We start from the raw sequence: 23,437 nt of genomic DNA on the forward strand, positions 1-23,437 counted from the left end.
TCAACTGTGCCTTCATCCTCTCTTGTGCAACCACTATGAGATGATCTGTGATGCTATGCATCTTAAATCTATCCAGAAACTGATACCAGGTTCACTTGTTATGGATACATCTTACCTTGACACCAGTTTTTCCAGGGCATGCAATGGCTATTTATTACATTGGAACTGTAGCATAGTTAAGGTTGCATCCCCTGATTTCAGTTCAACAGGAAATTAAAACCTTTGTTTTGTACAAATCTCATTGAAATGGCAAAACCCAAAGTCAGTTATCTGTGAGCACTGCTTTATCTTCTCATGGTGGGCTGATGAAAAATGGGGAGAATAAAGTTAGAAAAATACCTCCTTTTTGGCAAATTTTCACTCTTTTCTTTGTATCCTTTTATAAAAAAATCCAACACTCTTGGGGCCTGTCCATTGACCACAATATTGGTCATCTTATGCGGATTATCTATGAATAACTGATAACTGAGCAGTTATTATAGAGTATTTTATGTTTTAGCCTTAAGAAAAAAAGAGAGATTTAAAGTAAGTTGATTCTGCTTTGCATGAGTCAGACAGGCAACCTAGAGGAAAGGTCTTTGAGCTGGGAAAGAGGAAGTCATTTCAAAACTCACCTGTTTAAATTTCCATGTAAACTACCCTTAATATCGGCCAAGCTCATGAACTTTAACCTAGAAGGCAGTCAAGGAAGAGCTGTTAAATTCCCTGTGTTTAAAATAAGTTAGCACAGAGCCTATGCAAGGACGCTGCATGCATGAAACCTAGGTCTCTAATGGTAAGCAAGTTAGGCACCTAAATACTAGTGACTGTCAGTGGAACTTCAGTGCCCAAGTTACTAAAGACCTTTTGAAAATGGTACCATAACTTGACAAAACACAATCCTATCCATATTTGAGCCTGGTCTACACACAGATTTTCTATCAGTATAACTATATTGGTTAGAGGTATATTTAACTGAAAATTATACATATATAATCCCTAATGTAGATGCAGTTATACAGCTGTAAAGGCATCTTACACTGAACTTACTCCTCTTCCCATACAGGAATAAGCTCTACTGGTATAAGAACCTTTATACCAATCTAGAATTGCATCCTCTAGTGTCTGGGTTGTACCATTTTAAGTATACAAGTTGTACATCTCAGCTATATCCGTATGTAGACAACAAAAGACTATACATCACTTCAGCAGTGTTAGCCACAATAACTTCCCAAACACATGGAACGCAAGTCAATCTGTGGTCAGAGGTTCTTAAACGTCATTGCTCCCACTTCTGACAAAAAAAATTACTACACGACCCCTGGAGAGAGGACCAACGCCTAAACCCTGGGCCCCAGCAAGTCTAACCCCAGCCCTGATAATCCCATTAAAATGAGGTCATGACCCACACTTTGAGAACTGCTAATATAATTGATATCAAAGCTATGAAGTGATTTAAGATTTTGTGTTTGCACATTTGATGAAGTTGAGGTATGCATTGCTTTTAGAGATGTGTCGGAGATGGAAGTGAAATCCCTACCGAATGTGTTACTGACAGCATTGTAGGCAATATGCAGGTGGAAAGGAATGCACAAGTCTTGGAATAAGATCTAAATCAGCAAAGAAATCAGTGCCGTTTTGGTCATTTACAGAATATAATCATTTGACAGTTAGCTTTGAAGTGATGCAGTAGAATTTACAAGCTAATTCTGATTTTCTGCCCATTGGGTTTCACAACATGATTTAGCATCAAGTGCATGTTTAGGTGCCTCAGGGTGGGGTTTCAAAGGTGTCTAAGTGATACAGGAGCACAAGTTTAATTGGCTTCACCTACATGCAGAATCAATGAGGCTACTTATAATTTTTTTTTCCTTTAAACAAAGCCCAAATCCAGATCACTGTTCTTAGACAAGAGAGAGAAAACTCCAGGGGCGTTAGGGTTATTATAACAAAACACCTCAACATCCATTTTAAACAAAATGTTTTATTAGCTTCTGTAGCAAAAGTTTAGTCAAATAGGCCAAATCCCATGTCATCGTCAGATTCCTCAGACTCCTCCTTCTTCTCTTCTTTCTTCTCCTCAGCTGCAGAGAGAAGAAATTTAAACAGGGTTTACTCTCATCTGGGAATATTTACAGTACATTTTGGACACTGCAGGTGTGAGGAGATCCCAAAACACGCTCTCTTCATGGAAGCGTATCTTCCAATTAAATGGACACAAGTCACCCCTTTAAGTTTCAGTCTCCATATCTACTCTGTGCTGTACTAACAGATTCAGTTTCTTAAAGATTAAGCGCCAAAATTTGCCTTCAGAGACCTGCACAACTCTTAATTTCATCCACAGGAGTTGCATACACATACCTGAGGGTCCATTTTGGCTCTATAGACTTAAACCAGAACAAATTAATGAAGGTGAGGAGCAAGCAACTGTGTATAACTCCTACTGGTTGGCTGGTTTTAACTAACTGCCTTCTATGCACACCACTTTAACAGTTCATTCCCAGGTACAGTGCAGAGATTGTTTTTAGTGCTAAACCATGTCAGTTAATATTTCAATCTCAGGATAAGAAGCCAAATTACAATAAAAGAAGGAAAAGCTTCCTAAATTTACATGATGGGAATTATGGCACTAAGATTTTAACGTATACTCACCAGCAGCAGGTGCAGCAGCAGGAGCAGCGGAAGCTGGTCCAGCTGAGACTGCTACAGCTCCACCAACGGGCATGCTGGCAAGTTTGCCATTACCTGTAGGGAACAAAAGGGTGGGGAATAGTAATTAAGCTCTCAGTAGACCTGGCCCTGCAAATACTGCAACATGCAGAACCAAAGTTATGTAGTAAGATGGCACCTAGTCAATATGGCATATGAACATGTCTATGATAGGACGAAATGAATGAGAAAAATATATAAAAATACATAAGGGGTGTGATTACAGGCTAGCCTCTGACAAATTAATCCACACTAGCCACTTGCAAGGAACAACAAGGTTCTGTATTTTAAACAAACAAAAATACCCAGCACATTCTACAACAAGATTCCAGAGTTTAAGACTGAAACACTGGGCAGCTAGCCTACAATAACAACAACAAAATCAACCTGGTGTTGATAATAGTTTTGGGCAGAATTTTTTTGCCTACAACCCCCCACCCCAGCTCTCTAAATCCATATTAAAAGGACAGACATCTTCGAGAAGAGCATTTCCAATATGACCTCTGCTGGGTCCTGCCTATTCTATATTGTCTACAATGTGCTACAACCTTGGACTTTGCAGGAATGCAGCACTGTTTGGGAATATGATTAGATTCCCATGTATAGAAGGAGACCAAACAACATTTTAGCTGTTCCAAGGAGTACTGTGTAATAACCAGGCCCCTCCAACACGGTAGGAATTACATTACAGATGGGGACCTTTGAGATTAGTGAACTCACTACTGCTTAATGTCTCCAATTTCTAGAAAGTTAGCTCTCTGCCTTTTCCCTTGTGAATACTGACTCCCTCTGCTTTCAAAATTTGCTTACCCAGTCTTTTTGCTTGTACTCCATTTCTAAGAATCAATTTCTAAATAATTCCTTAGAATTTCAGATTCCTATAACTAGCAAAATAAACATGTTTTATAATCATGTCACATTCTAGGAAGCCACATACAGTGGAACCTCAGTTACAAACATCTCGGGAATGGAGGCTTTTTAACTCTGGAATCTTCATAACACTGAACAAAACATTATGGCTCTTTCAAAAGTTTACAACTGAACACTGACTTAATACAGCTTTGAAACTTTACTACGCAAAAAAAATCTGCTTTCCTTTTTTAAAAATATAGTTTACATTTAACACAGTACTGTATTTTTTTTTTTTTTTTAATTGGGTCTCTGCCGCTGCCTGATTATGTACTTCTGGTTCCAAATGAGGTGTGTGGTTGACTGGTCAGTTCGTAACTCTGAGATTCTACTGTATTTCTAAAATAAAATTAGGGAACAATTATTTCTAAATAATAAAATTAAATTCCATCAGCAGACAACTAAATCATTTTAAGTCTGTGCATGCATAAAGGCTCTCTCAGGTCTTTATACAACATTCACAGAAGTATCTAATAGCTGCTGTACTTACTGATAATCATTAAGGCCTGATCCTGTGAGCACTTAGGCATGTGAGTAAAGTTACAAAAATATCTGCTTAAGCATTTGAAGGAATGGGGATTAAATCATTAGAGAGCTTTGGGCTACTTGAAGTATTCCGCATGCTATCTAAAAACAACGTATTTGGTCAGAGCAAAATACTCCACAAGTGGAACATTCAAATTGTTGTGCCTTTCTAAATTTATATTTATGAATTTTGCACTGAAAATAAAATGTGATTTTTCACTTCAGTGTTCTCTCTCAGTAAGATTTATCATCTCTAGGTCTCCCTGAAATAAAGAACAGAAGGCTTGTGAATGAAGTGTTTAGTTAATGAAGTGACTTCTCTGAGAAAGTTCAAAACCACAATTGGGTAAACCAAGAACTACAATTTAGAATGCTAAAGTCTGGTTCATTCTCCCACCTAGCAACATGTCCAGAAAACTCTTGTTATGAGCAGACTAACTGTAAACTCATACTTAAGAGCACTTTCCAGTTTAATCTGGTCCACAAGCGAAACCTAGCAGGTACTGGCACTGACCTGAAGGCATTAGGATGGACTCCTACCCATTATATGATTTATCACATTTGTATCTTAATTGAGAGCCCTCTAAAGCAAGTCTGATTTAATGAGGAAAAAAAACATCTGGTAATTCTCTGGTCTTAAGGGTCTTTAAATTAGTGACTGAACTAGAGAGGCAATCATCATAAATGTCACCCCCATGTCAACACCATGAGATTGTACTTACCCTGAGCAATGACATCCTCTATATTTTTTCCGTTCAGTTCACCAATAACCTATGGAAATTACATACAAAGTATTAAAACAAGTTGTTTGATAAGCTGTTTTAAGTGTTATTCAGTCAGGCTTCTGTGCAATACCACCTAACCTGCTGCTTGTAAGATTCCATCTTGCCCTATTTCTCAGGAAAAACAATGAATAAGGTTTTTTTTAAATAACTTATTTAAAATTAAATTTAAATTGACAAGGTATGTTAAGACCTAAACTTATGATCTATTAAAATAATTTAAATAATTACAAAAATAGTATTAAGTAGTACATGTTTGCTGTTGAAGTTTTAAAGAAATTCAACCCACTGAACTGGGGAAAAGCACTGGTTAAGCACCAGGAACCAGAGTTCGTTGAAGTGCTAAACCAGATTTTGACAGCAGGAGCCTCTCTACAGAGAATATTCATTTCACTTTATTCCCCTAGTTTGGTTCAATGACTAGTTCATTCAAAGTTAAGAAACCAATTGGGAGCTGAAGAAGCAGGAAAACTTGTTTTGTTCTTCCAGTCTATGAATAAAAGCAAGGTGTGAGGAGATCTACTAGTTCTAAAAATAAGGACACAGTGACCAGAAATAATCAGTTCAATTCAACAACTATAGATAATATTTCCTATGTTTAATAAATCAGTTTTAACTGCAAAACATGTTTTGATAAACTTTCTTCCTTAGGTATCAAGCACATCAAGACAGGTTTTTTTAATCAAAAATTAAATCCTGTTTTTGTGCTTTAACTGAATTTTAATTTCCATCCAAACAGAGCCACAAGTAAAAATTAATCTAGTAAATAAGAAGGGTCATTCGTCATTCTCTAACATAAAAAGGTAAAAATAAATGCAAGTTAACCTATATAACTGCTTATGTAAATATAGTGTGTCCACGTGGTTAGCAAAAAGCAGGACCAAATTTAGTATAAAAGCTATATTTAGTAGCAAATCAACATATTTCAATGGTTACCGTATCAATCTCTTTTTAGGAGAATAACCAAAAAGTATAAATACAAAACAAGATTAAAATCTTATGATTTTAAATCAATCCACTCTATAGGACACTGAAATCCAAACAAGTCCACAGTGTTTGTTTTTATTTCCAACTAAGTGTGCCATGAGATGAAAACTGAAGACTGACACCTGTGCTTTTCTGTAGTCATCTCCTCATAAAATCCATTTCACTGAGTTCACAATGAATTCAGGAAGCTGACAGCAATAAAGAACATAGAAGCCTTCTACAACTCCCAAAACAGACCCTCTGCAATGGTTTGTTAGGCATTTATTAGACTGATGCTGTATCCCCTTCCATGTGCATGCTCTGCAGCACGGGATCCTGAACCAGTATCCTAAAGTGCTATGCGTTCCTCACTACTCTGACATATGCTAAAGCCCAGCGGATCATTTCAGCTTTTCACTGGAACGGAAATTTTACTATCAAAGTTGGAGTCCAGGCTGGGAAAGATTAAACAGGAAAATAGAAACTGCTACCATCTCAGAAACAAGCATTAAAGGTCAAGGGTGCTGCAGCTCCTCCAGATGCATTTCAGCTATGGATAGCAGTGCAGGATAATGGAGAGTCACAAACCAATGTAAACAAACAATGGAGGCAAGATTCTAAAGATAGGACCTGTAATGTCAAAAGTACATTGCAGCTCAGCGATAGAGACATATCTAAACAAACAACTAATCTCCTGCTCAAGTGAAGCATGCAATATGTGAATTGCCATGTTTGTGTTTATTTACTCTGAAAGGTGTGTTTGAAGAATCCTCTAGATCCGGTCAGTGTTAACAAATACAGATAAGTCAATGATGACAAGAACAAATTCCAACATAACATTGTGGGAAAGAGATGATCAGTGAAAGAGTTTATGAAGGCCCTGGAAACCATAATAAAAAAGTATCAATTTGAATCACACAACAGAATAAGAACCTCTATTTCAGAGTGCAGAACTATATCCTAGTACTGCATGGATTCTGGTTGCAGAGAACTAACCACTCTGTTGATTGTATAGTTGTAATCTTCAGAAATCCATCTGAAAAACCTAGTTTCCCCAATATCATCTCTCTTAATGCATCTCTTGTAGTATCTGACACACAGTGTCTGCAAATAAGATTTCTCATTTGAAAAAAAATTATAGAATTTCATCAACTGTTTTCTTTTCAACACCCTTTAAAACAAACACACACACACAAACATTGAAAGCTCCTCCACACTGAGAAGTATTTAAATCTCGCTTTGCTGACACTAACCCTGCAGAATCTATTTTTTCCTAGATATTGTATCATCTGGGTATCTCTCATTTACTTCCCTGCCATTGCAGGGCCCTCAGGCATTGGTCCACCTCAGTGTCTCCTATGCTCTGCCTGTGGCATGCAATAGTTTGTCTCCTGAGGGCTGTAATACTTTGGTCTAATTCCAGTTGTTAGGTTTAGGGTGCGAGTGGCCAGCTTGTATTAGTGACCTCTGATATATAGGAGGTCCAACTACATCAGGGATAGGCAACCTATGGCACGGGTGCCGAAGGTGGCACACGAGCTGATTTTCAGTGGCACACACACTGCCTGGGTCCTGGCCACTGGTCCAGGGGGCTCTGCATTTTATTTAATTTTTAAATGAAGCTTCTTAAACATTTTAAAAACCTTATTTACTTTACATACGACAATAGTTTAGTTATATATTATAGATATATAGAAAGAGACTTTCTAAGAAAATGTATTACTGACACGCGAAACCTTAAATTAGAGTGAATGAATGAAGACTCGGCACACCACTTCTGAAAGGTTGCCGACCCTTGAACTAGATGATATAGTAGAGTTTGAGGCCAGAAGAGACTATGTATGACTATTTGATTCCCTTCACTTCATGTGTCAGTATAATAATGCCTGCATCTGTAATTTTCACTCCATGCATCTGAAGTGGGCTTTTTACCCACGAAAGCTTATGCCTAAATAAATCTGTTAGTCTTTAAGGTACCACTGGACTCCTTGTTGGTTTTGTGGATACAGACTAACATGGCTACTCCCTGATATCTGACATATGTCCCTTGTAGCAGTGACAAGGACTTGTGTGTTTTATAGAAAATGCTGTGTATACACTTGGCACCCCATAAATCTAGTGCAATAATGTTGCCAGAAACCGGGAATGGGTGACAGGGATGGATCACTTGATGATTAACTGTTCTGTTCATTCCCTCTGGGGCACCTGGCATTGGCCACTGTCGGAAGACAGGATACTGGGCTGGAGTGGCCACTCTTATGTTCTGCCTTTTTCCAGAAACGTGTAACCCTCCACTAGAATTATATCAATTTATTTTGAGGCTATGCATAACTGAAAATTGAACACTATATCTCACTGGAATTTTTTTTTTTTTTTTTGCCACTGGTGACCACTAACCAGGCAACTACTAGCCTCTGATAAGAGCCATTAGGCAGACCCTGTTGTATGCAATGTAATTGTAGCCGTCTCAGTTCCAGGATATCACCCACCTGTCTCTCTAATTACAGAGACCAATCAGTTAGAAACACAACTTGTATTAGCTCTGTCCAGTGAGGTTATTCAGTCTGAACTTTTGTAAATAAGAGAGCCTGAGAGCTACAGAAATGCTACCCCCAAATACTTTTTATTAGGCAATTGGCACTTGAGAGACCATAACCACATATACCCATACTTGAAAAGAAACCCATTTTTAATATCCCTTGGATTAAGATAAGATTCATAGCCAAGTGAATACAGAAGTGACTCCCACTTGGATATTACACGGTCGCTTACTGCATTGTCACCTTGTTCAGGCGTTCATCATCCGTCTCAATGCCTACACTGTCGAGAATCTTCTTCAAGTCCTTTGAAGCGGGGGACTCGTTGCCCCCAAGGACGGCCAGAAGATAAGCTGCAACGTAACGCATTCTGAAAGAGAATTAAAATCTTTATTATGGAGCATGTTACAGATTTAAGAAGCCAGGAACTTGTTCCCAGCTCGCTGGAGCCCTGTCCTAGTTACAAAAAAGAAAAGTGTGTTCTTAGCTTGAGTTAGCTAACAAGATAAAATCCCAGTGAAGACGAGGCAGTTTTCATGAGTTAGTAGATCGAGTCTTTAACTGCTAAGTTATGTGAGAACTACAAAATTACCTCATCTTCCCTAGAATGTTACCTCCAGTTAAGAACACACGTCCCCTCCCCACACCCCATGAAGACAAGGCCTTAGAGAAGCTGTTAGTCAAGACAGTTGGTTTTAAGTGTCCTAAAATAAATGGTTTTTACCTAAAGCCACTATGAAAGTTAATACATAGACAACTCTACACTTCCAGCCATTAATAGCGACATCAGAGGAGGGGTGGGGGAGAGAATTTGAGCAGGCAGCAACTCGGCACCTTTCTGAACAGAGCCCACGGGGTAAGTGCCCCTCTCAAGCTGAAAATACTGAATGCAGGCGGGGGCAGCCCGTGCCCAGCTGGACGCAGCCCTGCCTCGGAGGGGCTCAGCGAGCCCAGGAGAGGGGGCTCCCCCAGCTGTGCGGGCAGGGGGCTACAAGGGGCTGTGCTAAGGGGGCTGTGCGTAGAGGGGCAGGTGCTCGGGCACGATGCTGATGGCAGAGGCGCCCCAGTGACCGCCCCCCACTTTGCTACGCTCCCCGGCCCAGGTTCCCATCCCCCCCGCCCCGGCCCAGTGGCATCCCGCTGCGGTCCCAGCACTGCCCCCCCAACCCCACTAAATCCCCCCTCGCTGCGATCCCAACCCCCCAGGCCCGGCGCGGCAGGGCACATGGCCGCATCGCTCCTTCCGCCCCCTCCCCCCGGCTCCGCATGGTCTCGCCCCAGCCCCGCTCACGGCAAGGGCAGGGGGCTCCGGGCGCGCTCATTAGAGGGAGAGAGGGGGGTCCGCACACTTACTTCACCGAGTGGAGGCAGGACGGGAGCTGGGCCTAGGGACGTGCACACGCTACAGCGGCCCGGCGGCTAAAGGGAAGGGGAAGGGCCTAGACAGCCAGTTCTTCCTTTTTCCAACGCCCCACCAACCGGCTCTGCCATTGGACGAACCCAGGCGGGCAGCGAGCCAATGAGCAGTGAGATCGTTACTAGGGCTGCGGCCGCCATGACACTAGAGGTTAAAGCGGAGCCCGGGGTGGGCGGCACACCCAGGGATGGCACATGCGCCGGGCGCCCTAGTGGGCCAGGGGAGCAGCTCAGACAGGCTGAGACATTACCCAGGGGTGCCATAGGCCTCCTGTCTGTGCTGGGGGCAGGCAGCATCATAGCACCACCGGCCCACTGGGGAGCAGGGTAGGCAGGGGACCTGACAAGGGCAGCCTGACAAGCTGTGGGTAGTGGGGCTGCAGAGAGGCCAGAGCTCTCCCAGTGCTTTAAAAAAAAGAAAGAAAAAGAAAAACCACCACACCTCCATGAGCGCAGCTCCCAGCGCTGGTGCACTGTCTACACTGGCACTTGAGAACACTGCATGTTTGAGTGCTGAGGGGGGTGTTTTTTCACACCCCTGAGCGAGAAAGTTGCAGCACTGTGAAGTGCCAGTATAGACAAGACTTAAGCATCTCCTAATATCGAACCTAAACCTCCTTTGATGCAGATTAAGCCAATTACTTCTTGTCCTACCTTCAGTGGACATGAAGAACAATTAATCACAGTCCTCTTTATAAAAAGTTAACATAGCTGAAGACTTTTCACTTCCCCCTTTTCGTTTTAAGATTAAACATGCCAAGCATTATTTAAGCTTTTCTTCATAAGTCAGATTTTCTAAACCTTTTAACATTTTTGTATGTCTCCTCTGGACTCTCTCCATATCTTTATGGAAGTGTGGCACCCAGAATTGGACACAGAATTCCAGCTAATGCCTCACTAGCGCTGAATAGAGCAGAACAGTTATCCTCTCAAGTCTTACATACAATGCTCCTGTTAATACAGTCCAGAATGATATTAGCCTATCACACTATTGACTCATTCAATTTGTGATCCACTACTGTATAACAGTGATTCTCAACCAAGGGTATGCAAACCCCAGGGGGTATGGAGAGGTCCTCCCAGAGGTACATCAACTCATCTAGATATTTGCCTACTTTTACTATAGGCTACATAACAAGCACTAGTGAAGTCAGTACAAACTAAAATTTCATAAAGTGACTTGTTTATACTGCTCTATTAACTAGACACTGAAATGTAAGTACAATATTTATATTCCAATTGATTTATTTCATAATTATACAGTACAAATGAGAAAGTAGGCAATTCAGTAAGTGTGCAGTGACACTTTTTAATATTGTAAGTAGTTTTTAAGTAAGGTAAGACTTGGGGAAACAAATCAGACTCCTGAAAGAGGTACAGTAATCTGGAAAGGTTGAGATCCACTGCACTATAACACCCAGATCCTTTTCAGCAGTACTGCTGCATAGCCCAGCTATTCCCCATTTTGTATTTGTGCATTTGAGTTTTCCTTCTTAAGAGTAGTATTTTGCCCTTGTTTTTATTGAATTTCATTTTACTGATTTTAGACTAATTCTCCAAATTGTCAAGGTCATTGTCAATTTTAAGGCTGCCCTCCAACTGATGGCAACCCCTCCTAGCTTGGTGTCATCTGCAGATTTTATGAGCATACTCTCCACCCCATTACCCAAGTAATTAATTCATTATCACATTATCAAATCCAGAGCACCTCCAGTCATCATAAAGTCCTGGCAAGTGAGAGAAGAATCACACCCATAGCATACTTATTTTCTGGAGACTGGATGGCTGAAGGAATTGTTGACTGGATAAGGAAGTTTAATTTTCTGCTTCAAATCCATCTTGAATTAGCAGTAACTGAAAATTATCACCTCCTGATGGATGTGTGCAAAAAAAGTTTGACTGTTTCTGTCCAATTTTCTAGCAGATAAGAATCCACATAGCAAGAACTGTGGCTCATCATCATGTTTGGCAATCTTGGCAAAGAAGCTAAGGACTAAAATAGGCATGGAGACTCAGTTATTAATATTGCTATAACACACAGAAGCCCCAGTTAAGGTTGAAACACAATGGTGGAAGTATTTCAGGGAAACTTACTGCCACTGCTCATGCTGTACCTATCCTGGATACAGGAAATAATAAAACTGATACACAGTTATAAGCACTTCCAAGTTACATGCTATTGGAACTAGGTGCCTTCTATAAGCAGCACAGACACTGGACTATCTGACTGAAGTAAAGCTTCAGAAAAGCAACATGGTAACTTAAACAAACAATTGCCATGTGTATAACTTCATTAGAATTATAGAGTTAGAAGGGGCTGCAAGGGTCATCTAGTCTAACCCCCTGCCAAGATGCAGGATACACTGTGTTTAAATCATCCAAGACAAATTGCTATCCAGCCTCCTTTTGAAAACCTCCAGTGAAGGCGATTCCACAACTTCCCTAGGCAGTTTGTTCCACTGTCCTACTGTTCTTACAGTTAGGAAGTTTTTCCTGAGATTTAATCCAAATCTGCTATGCTGTAGGTTGAACCCATTACCTCTTGTCCTGCCCTCTGTGGCAAGAGAGAGCAACTTTTCTCCATCTTTTTTTATGGCAGCCTTTCATGTATTTGAAGACCGCTATCCTGTTGCTACCTCGAAGATCACAAACCTTCCTGGAGGCACTGCTGAACCCATGTTTACCTTTGAACAGAAGGGGGGCGGGAACTGGAACCATATGTCACTTGCATATCCCAGGTGGACAAACATTTCCCATTGCACAGCAGTACAATGGTGGCCAGGGTATAGATGTGCTGCTCAGAAACCTGCAATTACAGGAAATCCTCCATTACTTGCTACTTACAAGTTGATAACATATGTGCCATGGTTAGACTGAGTCAGAACATGGCATTATGCAGAGTTAACACCAGTCTGATCCAGGAAAAACCCTCCAGTAGCAACTTGGATTTGCAAAGTTTTTATTTTTTCCATGACAGTTTAAAATGGAAATCTACCTAACATAAAATTTTTTATTTTAGATTGAAAAGTTCAAAGTGAAAATAATTTATCAAAAAAGTTCAAACTTCACAAAACAATCTGATTTCTTCAAATAATTTGTCAAAACCAAGTTGACAAAAAGTGTTGCTTTGCCCAGTTCTAATTGCAAGAATAAACTTGCAACCTTACAATGTTTATAAAAAAGAAACAAGCAAACATTCATTTGTGAGGGCAGAACTGCACCTTAAATTTAGGAAGTGAAATAGGAAAAAAAAAATGCAATGTTGATTAGTACATCTTTGTTCTTTGACAAGCCTGCAAATAAACCAAGTGCAGTTCTGCTCTGAAGCTGTAAAAACGGAACTGTGGGGTTTATTCCTGCACTAAAAACTAGTCAGATTGGTTTGTGACCAATTTGATGTGTAACATTTTGTGATGGAAAATATTTTCATTATGGTAGAGTATTTTTTAACTGACTAAAGTTAGACTTTTTTTTTTTAAGACAAATTCCCATTTTAAGTATCAGTGCCATAGGACTCTTTGCTGCTTCCCATTTTAAGGTTTGTCATGGAAAAAGTAGTTTTGTGAAAAGCTTGGAATGAAAGAAAAAAAAACTTTCATTACTACATTTTCAGCCAGCTCTATTCACAATGATTTCCAGAGAAAGTTTGCTCACTTTACAAGTAAAAGCTGCTTTTTCTAACTGATAGCCCTACAAACTGAAAGCGCAATCAGCAGGTTCTTCCTGGATCATACATCTTGAATCAAGCCCCATTGTCAGACATTACTACATCTGTGCAGCTCCACTATCTTAAATTGGGTTATACAGATAAACTTGGAGCAGGAGACTTGACATGATAATTGGAATTTCATTAACAGTCTGTAGATGATGCAAGAGCCAGGATAGAATTCAGCTCCTGCTCTCAGCTAGGTAGGCTCTAAAGAGTTAACATTAATTTTGACCCTTGAAGTAAACTAAACAAAGATCTGTTGAATAAGAAAGTAGCCATTTTACATAGCTCTGTTTCAGAGTACAACAAAAAAAAGAAAGGGGAGCATAAGGACCCTACACAGTGGTCTGATGGCAGCATGAGCATGTTTCCTTGTACAGAGGTACATGGAGGAGCAGAGTTTTGTGGAAAATTGAAGAGAGAAATCCAGCTTGACTGGTATTTCACCATGGTCATTTGCTACAGCTGCTTTAGCATCAGGGCACCTATTGACACCATAGGGAGTGTAAAATAAAATGACTGCATAAATGAGATGTAGAGAAGAAGCATTTTGACCCCCTGAATAGTGGATAAATACCTGTAAATAAGCCACTTGCATCTGAAGAATAGGTACAAGGGGTTGGACTTTGTATGTCAAATAGATTGAAAGGGGCTTGGAAAGCACAAACCCATACAGCTTATGTATATTAACAGTGCACCTAGACCAGGGGTTCTCAAACTGGGGGTCAGGACCCCTCAGGGGGGTCACTAAGTTATTACATGGGGGGGGTCCCCAAGCTGTCAGCCTCCATCCCAAGCCCCACTTTTCCTCCAGCATTTATAATGGTGTCTAATATATTAAAGCATTCTTAATGTATGGGGGTGGGGGGTCACACTCAGAGGCTTGCTGTGTGAAAGGGGTCACCAGTACAAAAGTTTGAGAACCACTGACCTAGACAATCAGACAAAGCACTGGTCTGTTACAGGTAACCCCAGATGACCCTAGAATTTAAACCTGACATCCAATGGTAGGAACTTCTTACCCTATTATCACAATCCACAAGCCAGGACAATGGTTTTAATAAAACCAAACCAGACCCCCATAATATTGATGTGAACTCTATGCATACAGAGCCACATAGAATCCCATTTAAGCCAATGGGGAGTCTCTCTACAAAGCACTCATTGCAAGATGCAGACCCAAGCCACTGAAGCTAAACACAAAGCAAATGATTTCTCACAGCCAGAGGTCAAAACAGTAAGGCAGTCTTGGAGTCCTCTTCTTTAAATATACAGCTTTGGGCTAATTTCCTTCCAAGCAGTCTTACCATGTTTCCTACCACACAGGAAAATACATTCCCTGCATTAACACCACTCCAAACAAACACCACCAGCCTTTCCTTTTTATACTCCCTGAATGACCAATCATCTTCTTCACCTGAGACCAGTCTCATTCTTGTCACCTTCCCCTCATGGCTGAGTTGTTTCTGTTGCACTTGTTGTCCCCCTGGTCAACTCTCTCTGAATTATCACATCACATTGTTATATCAGGGCATTCAGACTGTCCTGTACAAATACACTCAGATGGCATTCTGGATTAGATTAGAAAGCTGAATTACACTGCAGCTGGGACCATGTTTTCCTGTGTATTTGTACAGCACCTAGCACAATAGAGCCCTGATCCTGCTTGGGCCCTTTGGACACTATTAAAATGCAGAAAATAGTGTTATGCTGGAAGGTATTAATGGCTGCCAATAATCATAGTGTTAGTTAAAACTGATGAGTGTGCTAACAGTCCTTCATTCAGGCTTGATGGAAAGAGCAGTCAGGCCCATTTAGATATAGTGATCACTAGGAACAATAGGAAGCCACTGCCCAAGGTAATAGGCTGCATTAGAAAACCTGAGCAGAGTTAAACCCTGTACCTGCAAATAAAGGGGCTAGAAGGGGATTGATTGTTTGCTTGCAGCTATGTGTGCCTGTATGTGTGAGAGGCAGAAAGCCAAGGCACACTACAGAGAGAGAAGTAATGGTGAGTGTGTCCCTGGAGAGACATTGAGGTATAGGGCTTATGGTACAGTACTACTGAAAAGGCAGATTTGGGTTTCTGAGCAGAGAGACTGCCTTTTGTGGGTTGTTTCTATTTCTTCAGGGAAACAAGTTTGTGTAGATTCTTTGTGAATAAGCAGAGTTGCACCCAGAAATACCTGACTCGTATCATTAATTTCTCTCAGCAATACCCCCTAATATTGACTAACCGCTTGGGCTGCAGAAAGGGTACCAATAATAATGGCTGTTTCCCATGTAGGTGCATGGAGCTGGCTTATGAATGTAGCCCATATGTCATTATGTATCCATATGTTGTCTCTTGTCTTATACTTACTGTGACAGATATAGCAATTCCCTGCAATATCCTGGACAAACCTTACTGTTACTGAGTTATATTAAACCATACTGATTTAAGTTTAAATATCTTAGGAGTTCATTGTATTAAAAATGCAAATGTTTATATATTGCTGTAGGATTGTATGTAACATCTTTAAGGGGGAGACAGGACTAATGTAAAGCTTGGGAAGTGTTATGAGCTTCAAAGGACTCTCTTGAAAAAACAGACCAGACAAGATTTAGGGCTAGTCTACACTGGCAACGCTAAAGCACCAGCACTTTAATGTGGCTTTTGTGGTCACAAGGGGCGTAGCTGTGCTTCCTGCGCTGGTGCGCTGTCTACACTGGCACTTTACAGCGCTGAAACTTCCTGTGTTCAGGGGGGTGTTTTTAGTTTAATGCATTTCCTAGGAAATACCTGAGGAGAATCCCATTGTCTGCCTGAAACAATGAGTCCTTGTGGCACGCTCTGCATATCAAAGACTCAAATTGGATAAAGGAGTGACTCTTAGGCTTTGGCTACACTTGCACTTCAAGTGTAGTCAAAGCGCCAGCGCTGGGAGAGAGCTCTCCCAGAGCTGTCCGTACTCCACCTCCCTGTGGGGAATAACGGACAGCGCTGGGAGCCGCGCTCCCAGCGCTGGGGCTTTGACCACACTGGCGCTTTGCAGCGCCGCAATTTGCAGCGCTGGAGAGGGTGTGTTTTCACACCCTGCTGCAGCGCTGCAAATTTGCAAGTGTAGCCAAGACCACAGATTCATGGGGGTGTTCTGAGCCAAGGCCATAGGGCCAGTGCTACCATTAAGGTGAACTAGGCAGTTGCCTAGGGCGCCAAGATTTGGGGGCACCAAAAAGTAGTGCCCCCAATTTTTTTTTACAGCGGTTCCTCCCCGAGTGCACGATCACTGCTCCACCTCTCCCGCCTCCCAGGCTTGCAGCGCCAATCTGCTGTTTGGCGCTGCAAGCCTGGGAGGAGAATTAGAGCGGGGGTGGCGTGCTCGGGGAGGACACAGAGCAGAGGTGAGCTGGGGTGGGGAGGTGCCACACAGCTCCCTGGGCCGGGGGGTGGGGAGCTGCCATGGGTGTGCCTCAGGGCAGGGGGGGGGAGCTGCCACAGGGCTCCCCACCCCAGCTCACCTCTGCTCCGCATCCTCCATGAGTACGTCACCCCCGCTCTAATTCTCCCACCTTCCAGGCTTGTGGCGTCAAACAGCAGAGGTGAGGTGAACTGGGGTGGGGAGGTGCTGCATGGCTCCCCGGCGGGGGGAGCTGCCGCGGGGGGGGGGCGCCACAGGGTGAGGGAGGAGCTGCCGCTGGGGGGGTGCCTCAGGGCGGGGGGGGAGGGCGGGGAGCTGCTGCAGGGTTGGAGGGGGGCACAAGGTGGAAGTTTCGCCTAGGGCGCGAAACTTCCTTGCAGGGCCAGTGCAAGGCCATTGTGAATTTGTAACCACAGGAAAATCTCTTGGTGCGGTTTGAAGGATTGACTCCTACCGGAGCCCTTGCTGGAGCTGGGGTGATCTCTGGTAAGCTTATACAGGTGGGTAGCTTTTTATTATTTTTCATATATTTTCTCTCTAGTGCTTTTACATTGAGAATGTGCTTCCTTATAAAGAGCTGTGTGGTAATTTAGCTGTGAGCAATTATACTGTTTAACATCTCAGAGGGGAAAAAAAAATAGGCCTTACTTGTCTGACTTTGCTGGGGAACTGTGCAGCCTGGAAAAATCCCAGTCAAGAAGCAGAGATACACAGGTCACAGCACAAGAGAGAAGATGGCTGTGGAGCCTAGAGTCGATGGCCAGTATGGCTGGCTGGCCATTCTTATGTCTTATAACGTCAGCAGATAATATCAATGTTTATTTTTAAGCATTTTTATCTATTTAAATTTTCACAGTTTGTGGAAATTATGGAGGGTCAGACAACAATTATTAAATAACAGTAGACACTGAAATTCAAAAAGTTATAGCTTTCTTATTATTATTTATTATTAAAACACAGATTGTCAACATCATATGTCAAAATATAAAAAGTAAATAATATCCTTAAATCAAACTCAGGTTCTCAAGCAGTGGGTTTTTTTAAATTTGCCTCTCTGTAAATTTTGATTTTTATCAAAAGCATTATGTTTTGTTGGTTTGTGTGTGTACAGTGAAATCAATGTTTAATGACATTTACCAATAAAAATCAAATCCTACCAAGCCTATTTATACTGCAGCATTTGATTTTTTGTTTGTTTGTGGCCTAAAGAAAGAGAGAAGTGTGGAGAATGCATGCACACTATGTGAAGTACCAGAATTTGGTTTGCCTCTTAAGTGTTTGGTAAAAAATGCAGATGTTGATGTTTTTTCTCAAGCTCAGAAGCATGCAGCTGACTACAGAGACTGAGAAATCATCTCTGAAAGAAGTTAATAGGGCATGTGTGTTTTAAAGCAGAGAACTTTAACTTATGTTAGAACCATGCATTTAAATACATGTAACAGCAACAAAGTGGGAGAAGTTTGTGATCTGATCTACACTTAGGGTGACCAGACGGCAAATGTGAAAAATCAGAACAGGGGGTGGCGGGTAATAGGAGCCTATATAGGAAAAAGCCCCAAATATTGGGATTTTCCCTATAAAATCAGGACATCTGGTCACTCTATCTATACTACAGACCTATATTGGGATAACTATGTCACTCAGGGGTGTGAAAAATCCATGCTGCTGAGCAACCAACCTAACCCTTTTCTCCTCTGTGTGAACAGTGCTCTCCCTCTGGTGTACAGAATCTTCATTAAAGCAATACAGATGCAACGTTTTAAGTGTAGACATGCAGCGCTGACGGCGGGGGGGAACCCGTACAAATTACCAGGGCCTGGCAGCCCTGTTTAGCCAGTCCATCCTTGCTGGGGGGTCCTGAACCCACTCTCCGTGGCCCTGTAGACATGCCCTGTAGACTTACTACTTAGCAGCTTTTGTTTAAAAATTATGCATGAGTACTCCAAATACTATTTACAATGTTTTTGTGTGTTCTAATATTTATTTACTAAGGAATTGTACACCACTCACTCTTTGATGCTGATTTGCAAATTGTAACGGCTTCATTCCATTAACGCTTTTTGAAAAGGCATACCTCTGACTTGTGCTGCAGTACAGAGTGAAGCTGAAGTACAGGAAAAGGGGGAGTGTAAGAAAGTTACACATGGCGTTGCCTCAGCACCCTCTCCCTGCTACTGCACTTGGAGTATGTCTACCCGGACAATAATAAAATGCCTGTTGTCCATGTTAGCTGACTGAGGGCTTGGCTACACTTGAGCGTTGCAGCGCTGGTGGTGGCTTTACAGCGCTGAAACTCACTCACCGTCCATACTGGCAAGGCACATACAGCGCTGTATCTCCCTGGCTACAGCGCTGGTTGTACTCCACTTCTGCAAGAGGAATAAAGACTATAGCGCTGCTGATGCAGCGCTGCCCTGCCAGTGTGGCCACCCAAAGCGCTGTTATTGGCCTCCAGAAGTATTCGGCAGTATCCCAGAATGCCTGTTCTAGCCACTCTGCTCATCAGTTCGAATTCTACTGCCCTGGCCTCAGGTGACCAACTGTCAGACCCGCCCTTTAAATTCTCTGGGAATTTGAAAAATCCCCTTCCTGTTTGCTCAGCCTGGTGTAGAGTGCAATCAGTGAATCTTTCCAGGTCACCATGCCTCCACGCGCCAAACGAGCCCCAGCATGGAGCAATGGCGAGTTGCTGGACCTCATCAGTGTTTGCGGGGAGGAAGCTGTGCAGTCCCAGCTGTGCTCCAGCTGTAGGAATTATGATACTTATGGGCAGATATCAAGGGTCATGCTGGAAAGGGACCATGACCGGGACACGCTGCAGTGCAGGGTTAAAGTGAAGGAGCTGCAGAATGCCTACTGCAAAGCCCGCGAGGGAAACCGCCACGCCGGTGCTGCCCCCATGACCTGCTGTTTCTACAAAGAACTGGACATGATACTTGGGGGTGACCCCACCGCCACTCCGAGGACCACCATGGACACTTCAGAGCCGGGGGAGGAGAAGGAGGAGAAGGAGGAAAGCGAGAGTGAGGGTACTGCGGTGGGGGGAGACACCCCAGAGTCCCCTGAGGCATGCAGCCAGGATCTCTTCTCAAGCCGGGAGGAAGGTAGCCAGTCGCAGCAGCCGGTACTTGGTGGAGGACAAACAGAGGAGCGAGTTCCCGGTAAGTGGCTTTTATTTTCATGATGGAAATTTTTTGGGAGAGGAGGGAGGGTTAGGGCTGCATGCATGCATGCCTACATGCGGAATAGCGCATTGATGTGATCTATCACGTCGCTGTAATCGGCCTCGGTAATCTCTTCAAAAGTCTCATCCAGAGCGTGGGCAATGCGCTTGTGCAGGTTCATTGGGAGAGCCAGTGTGGTCCTTGTCCCAGTCAGGCTAACGCGTCCGCGCCACTGTGCCACGAGGGGTGGGGGGACCATTGCTGCACACAGGCAAGCTGCATAGGGGCCAGGGCGGAATCCGCATTGCAGTAGAAGACCCTCCCGTGCTTCCCAGGTGACCTGCAGCTGCGAGATATCTTCCAGGATAAACTCCTGTGGAAAATGTTGGGATAGTGTTCAGTGTAGGTGCCCCCTGCAGCTGTTGGCTCTCCCCAACGCACAGAAACCCAGAGGACAGTACAGCCCTGAAACAATCAGTCCCCCTTACTCACCATTTCAGGGCTCCCGTGGGTTATGTGCGCTCTCTTTGGGATGGGAAAATTTATGCTATTGTGAAGACTGTATGTGCCCTCCTTAAGTGTGGGGGAATTACTCTGTCTGGTATAAACAATGCTGCCTCTGTTAAGTGTTGCATTTTGCCTTTGCAGATGGAACCTTGAGATCTTGGCTGTCCGTGTTATCACCGGCTGAGAGACTGAAAAACCTCCAGAAGAGACCACAGAAAAGCAAAGATGAGATGCTGCAAGAAGTGATAAACCAATCTCTCACAGAGAATCAAAAAGCGCAGGAGTGGAGGGAGAGGGAAAGCAGGATCCGCAAGGAAAACGCAGCACACAGGAAGCAAAGCACGGAGCGGCTGCTAAGCATCCTGGAGTGCCAAGCGGACTCTATCCAGGCGCTCGTAGCCATGCAGGCAGAGCACTACCACCCCTGCCCCCCCCTGCACCTCTTGTCCCAAAGCTCTTTGCCTTGTGCCCCCATGTCAGCTCCAACCCCCCTTCCCCAACATCCGGGTTCTTACCACCACCAGCTGCCTCCAACACCTGTATGTTCACCAACCAGCCCTGCTAACTACAACCCTTACCCTCTGCACTCAACCCCCATCACCATGCAGTATAGCCAGCCTGAAGTACAGCACTCCAGACAGGACATATGCAAATCTGTGATTGTACAGTTACCCACCCCACCCCCTTGCCCTTTCAGATTCCAAAAAAGTTGTGTTTCTTTCAATAAATTAATTTTCTTTTCAATACATGAATTTTTGGCTTTGAAAACAGTCTTTATTATTGCATAAAGTTAAAGATACCTTAGCCCAGGAAAGAAACAAGCACTACAAATCAGCTTAGCAAACACAGATTCCTACTAACATTGTAACCACTGCACTTCACTCCCGTGCAAAGCACCAAACATTACTGTTGGTTTTCAGCCTCAAATTCCTTCCTCAAGGCATCCCTAATCCTTGCAGCCCTGTGCTGGGCCTCTCTAGTAGCCCTGCTCTCTGGCTGTGCAAATTCAGCCTGCAGGCCTTGAACCTCGGAGGTCCATGCCTGACTGAATGTTTCACCCTTCCCTTCACAAATATTATGGAGGGTACAGCACGCGGATATAACCACGGGGATGCTGCTTTCCCCCAAGTCCAGCTTCCCATACAGAGATCACCAGCGGCCCTTTAAACGGCCAAAAGCACACTCCACAGTCATTCGGCAACGGCTCAGCCTGTAGTTGAACCGGTCCTTGCTGCTGTCAAGGCTCCCTGTGTACGGTTTCATGAGCCACGGCATTAACGGGTAAGCGGGGTCTCCAAGGATCACAATGGGCATTTCGACGTCCCCTACTGTGATCTTCCGCTCTGGGAAAAAAGTCCCGGCCTGTAGCTTCCTGAAGAGGCCAGTGTTACGAAAGATGCGTGCATCATGCACCTTTCTGGGCCAGCCTGCATTAATGTCAGTGAAACGTCCACGGTGATCCACAAGCGCCTGGAGAACCATAGAGAAATACCCCTTCCGGTTAACGTACTCGGATGCTAGGTGGGGTGGTGCCAGAATAGGAATATGCATCCCATCTATCGCCCCTCCACAGTTAGGGAAACCCATTTGTGCAAAGCCATCCACAATGTCATGGACGTTCTCCAGAGTCACGGTTCTTCTTAGCAGGATGCGATTAATGGCCCCTGCAAACTTGCATCAACACGATTCCAACGGTCGACTTTCCCACTCCAAACTGGTTCGCGACCGATGGGTAGCTGTCTGGAGTTGCCAGCTTCCAGATTGCAATAGCCACCCGGTTCTCCACTGGCAGGGCAGCTCTCAATCTCGTGTTCTTGCGCCGCAGGGTGGGGGCGAGCTCCTCACACAGTCACATGAAAGTGGCTTTTCTCATCCGAAAGTTCTGCAGCCACTGCTCGTCATCCCAGACTTGCATGACAATGTGATCCCACCACTCAGTGCTTGTTTCCCGAGTCCAAAAGCGGCGTTCCACAGTGCTGAGCATGTCTGTGAATGCCACAAGCAATTTCGTGTCGTACGCATTACATGACTCGCTATCATTGTCGGATTCCTCACTGTCACTTTGGATCTTTGGCTCAACTGCCAAACATGATGTGCTGGCGAGACTCGTCAGCATACTCCTCAGCAGTTCGGGCTCCATTTCCCGCAGACTGCGCGCTGCACAAAAAACGTGGAAAGATGGCGCCAAATGTGGACGGAAACAGAGGGATTGCTGGGATGTGAAGCAATGCATCATGGGGCATTGGAACAGGAACCAGAATGACCTGCACCCTGCGCCCCCTTCCCACAGGCCAGAATGGGAAGAGGTACTCTGTGAGATAGCTGCCCCTAATGCACCACTCCCAACACTGCTGCAAATGTGGCCACACTGCAGCGCTGGTAGCTGTCAGTGTGGCCACACTGCAGTGCTTTCCCTACAGAGCTGTACAAAGACAGGTTTAACTCCCAGTGCTGTACAGCTGCAAGTGTAGCCATACCCTCAGGCTGTAAATTGCAGTGTAGCTGTTTGGGCTGGGACTGGAGCCCAGGCTCTGGGACCTTACACTTCAATATAATCACTGGCAGAAGGAAGGAGGAGGATGCAAGCTCATTGCTAGCTAAATCGGTTTGGTTTGGAAGTGTAACTCCAGTGGTGGAGAGAGAGAGAGAGAGAGTGTGTGTTGCTTTAGGAGGGGGGGTCAGCCACCAGGTCCGTGCACCAGCGTGGCTGCACTTCTGGCCAAGCAAAGCTGCCAGTTTCCCGCTTCCTCAAGCCGCGAGCAGCCCCCTGGCACACAGGTGCCTAGACCAGCCGGGAGGGGCCGGGCCCCAGGACGCGCCACACTTGGCTGCA

The 23,437-nt window shown here is 43.8% G+C and overlaps 1 protein-coding gene and 1 non-coding gene across 2 annotated transcripts; both read right to left on the bottom strand.

Annotated features, from left to right (window-relative positions):
* Positions 1-1,943: 1,943 nt before the first annotated feature.
* Positions 1,944-9,897, bottom strand: RPLP2 (ribosomal protein lateral stalk subunit P2). The gene is made up of 5 exons (XM_045012552.1): positions 9,761-9,897; positions 8,654-8,777; positions 4,845-4,893; positions 2,632-2,724; positions 1,944-2,063 (listed from the first exon to the last, which is right to left on the bottom strand). The coding sequence occupies exons 2-5, from the start codon at positions 8,774-8,776 to the stop codon at positions 1,987-1,989; spliced, it is 342 nt and encodes a 113-aa protein (XP_044868487.1). The 5' UTR covers position 8,777; positions 9,761-9,897; the 3' UTR covers positions 1,944-1,986.
* LOC123370573 lies at positions 4,526-4,658 on the bottom strand. Its single transcript, XR_006579470.1, has one exon. It is a non-coding gene; the product is annotated as a small nucleolar RNA SNORA52 (small nucleolar RNA).
* Positions 9,898-23,437: the final 13,540 nt, after the last annotated feature.

Source organism: Mauremys mutica, chromosome 4, assembly GCF_020497125.1.
Source record: "Mauremys mutica isolate MM-2020 ecotype Southern chromosome 4, ASM2049712v1, whole genome shotgun sequence".
NCBI classification, from domain to species: Eukaryota; Metazoa; Chordata; order Testudines; family Geoemydidae; genus Mauremys; species Mauremys mutica.

Bases quoted from the DNA above. Each gene is read 5' to 3' on its own strand.
- RPLP2 (XM_045012552.1), bottom strand. From the start codon at position 8,776: ATGCGTTACGTTGCAGCTTATCTTCTGGCCGTCCTTGGGGGCAACGAG. The intron at 2,725-4,844 runs GTAAGTACAATC...TGTTCCCTACAG, and splicing joins AGAGGATGTCATTGCTCAGG to GTAATGGCAAACTTGCCAGC. The intron at 2,064-2,631 runs GTGAGTATACGT...TTCTCTCTGCAG, and splicing joins TGCTGCTGCACCTGCTGCTG to CTGAGGAGAAGAAAGAAGAG.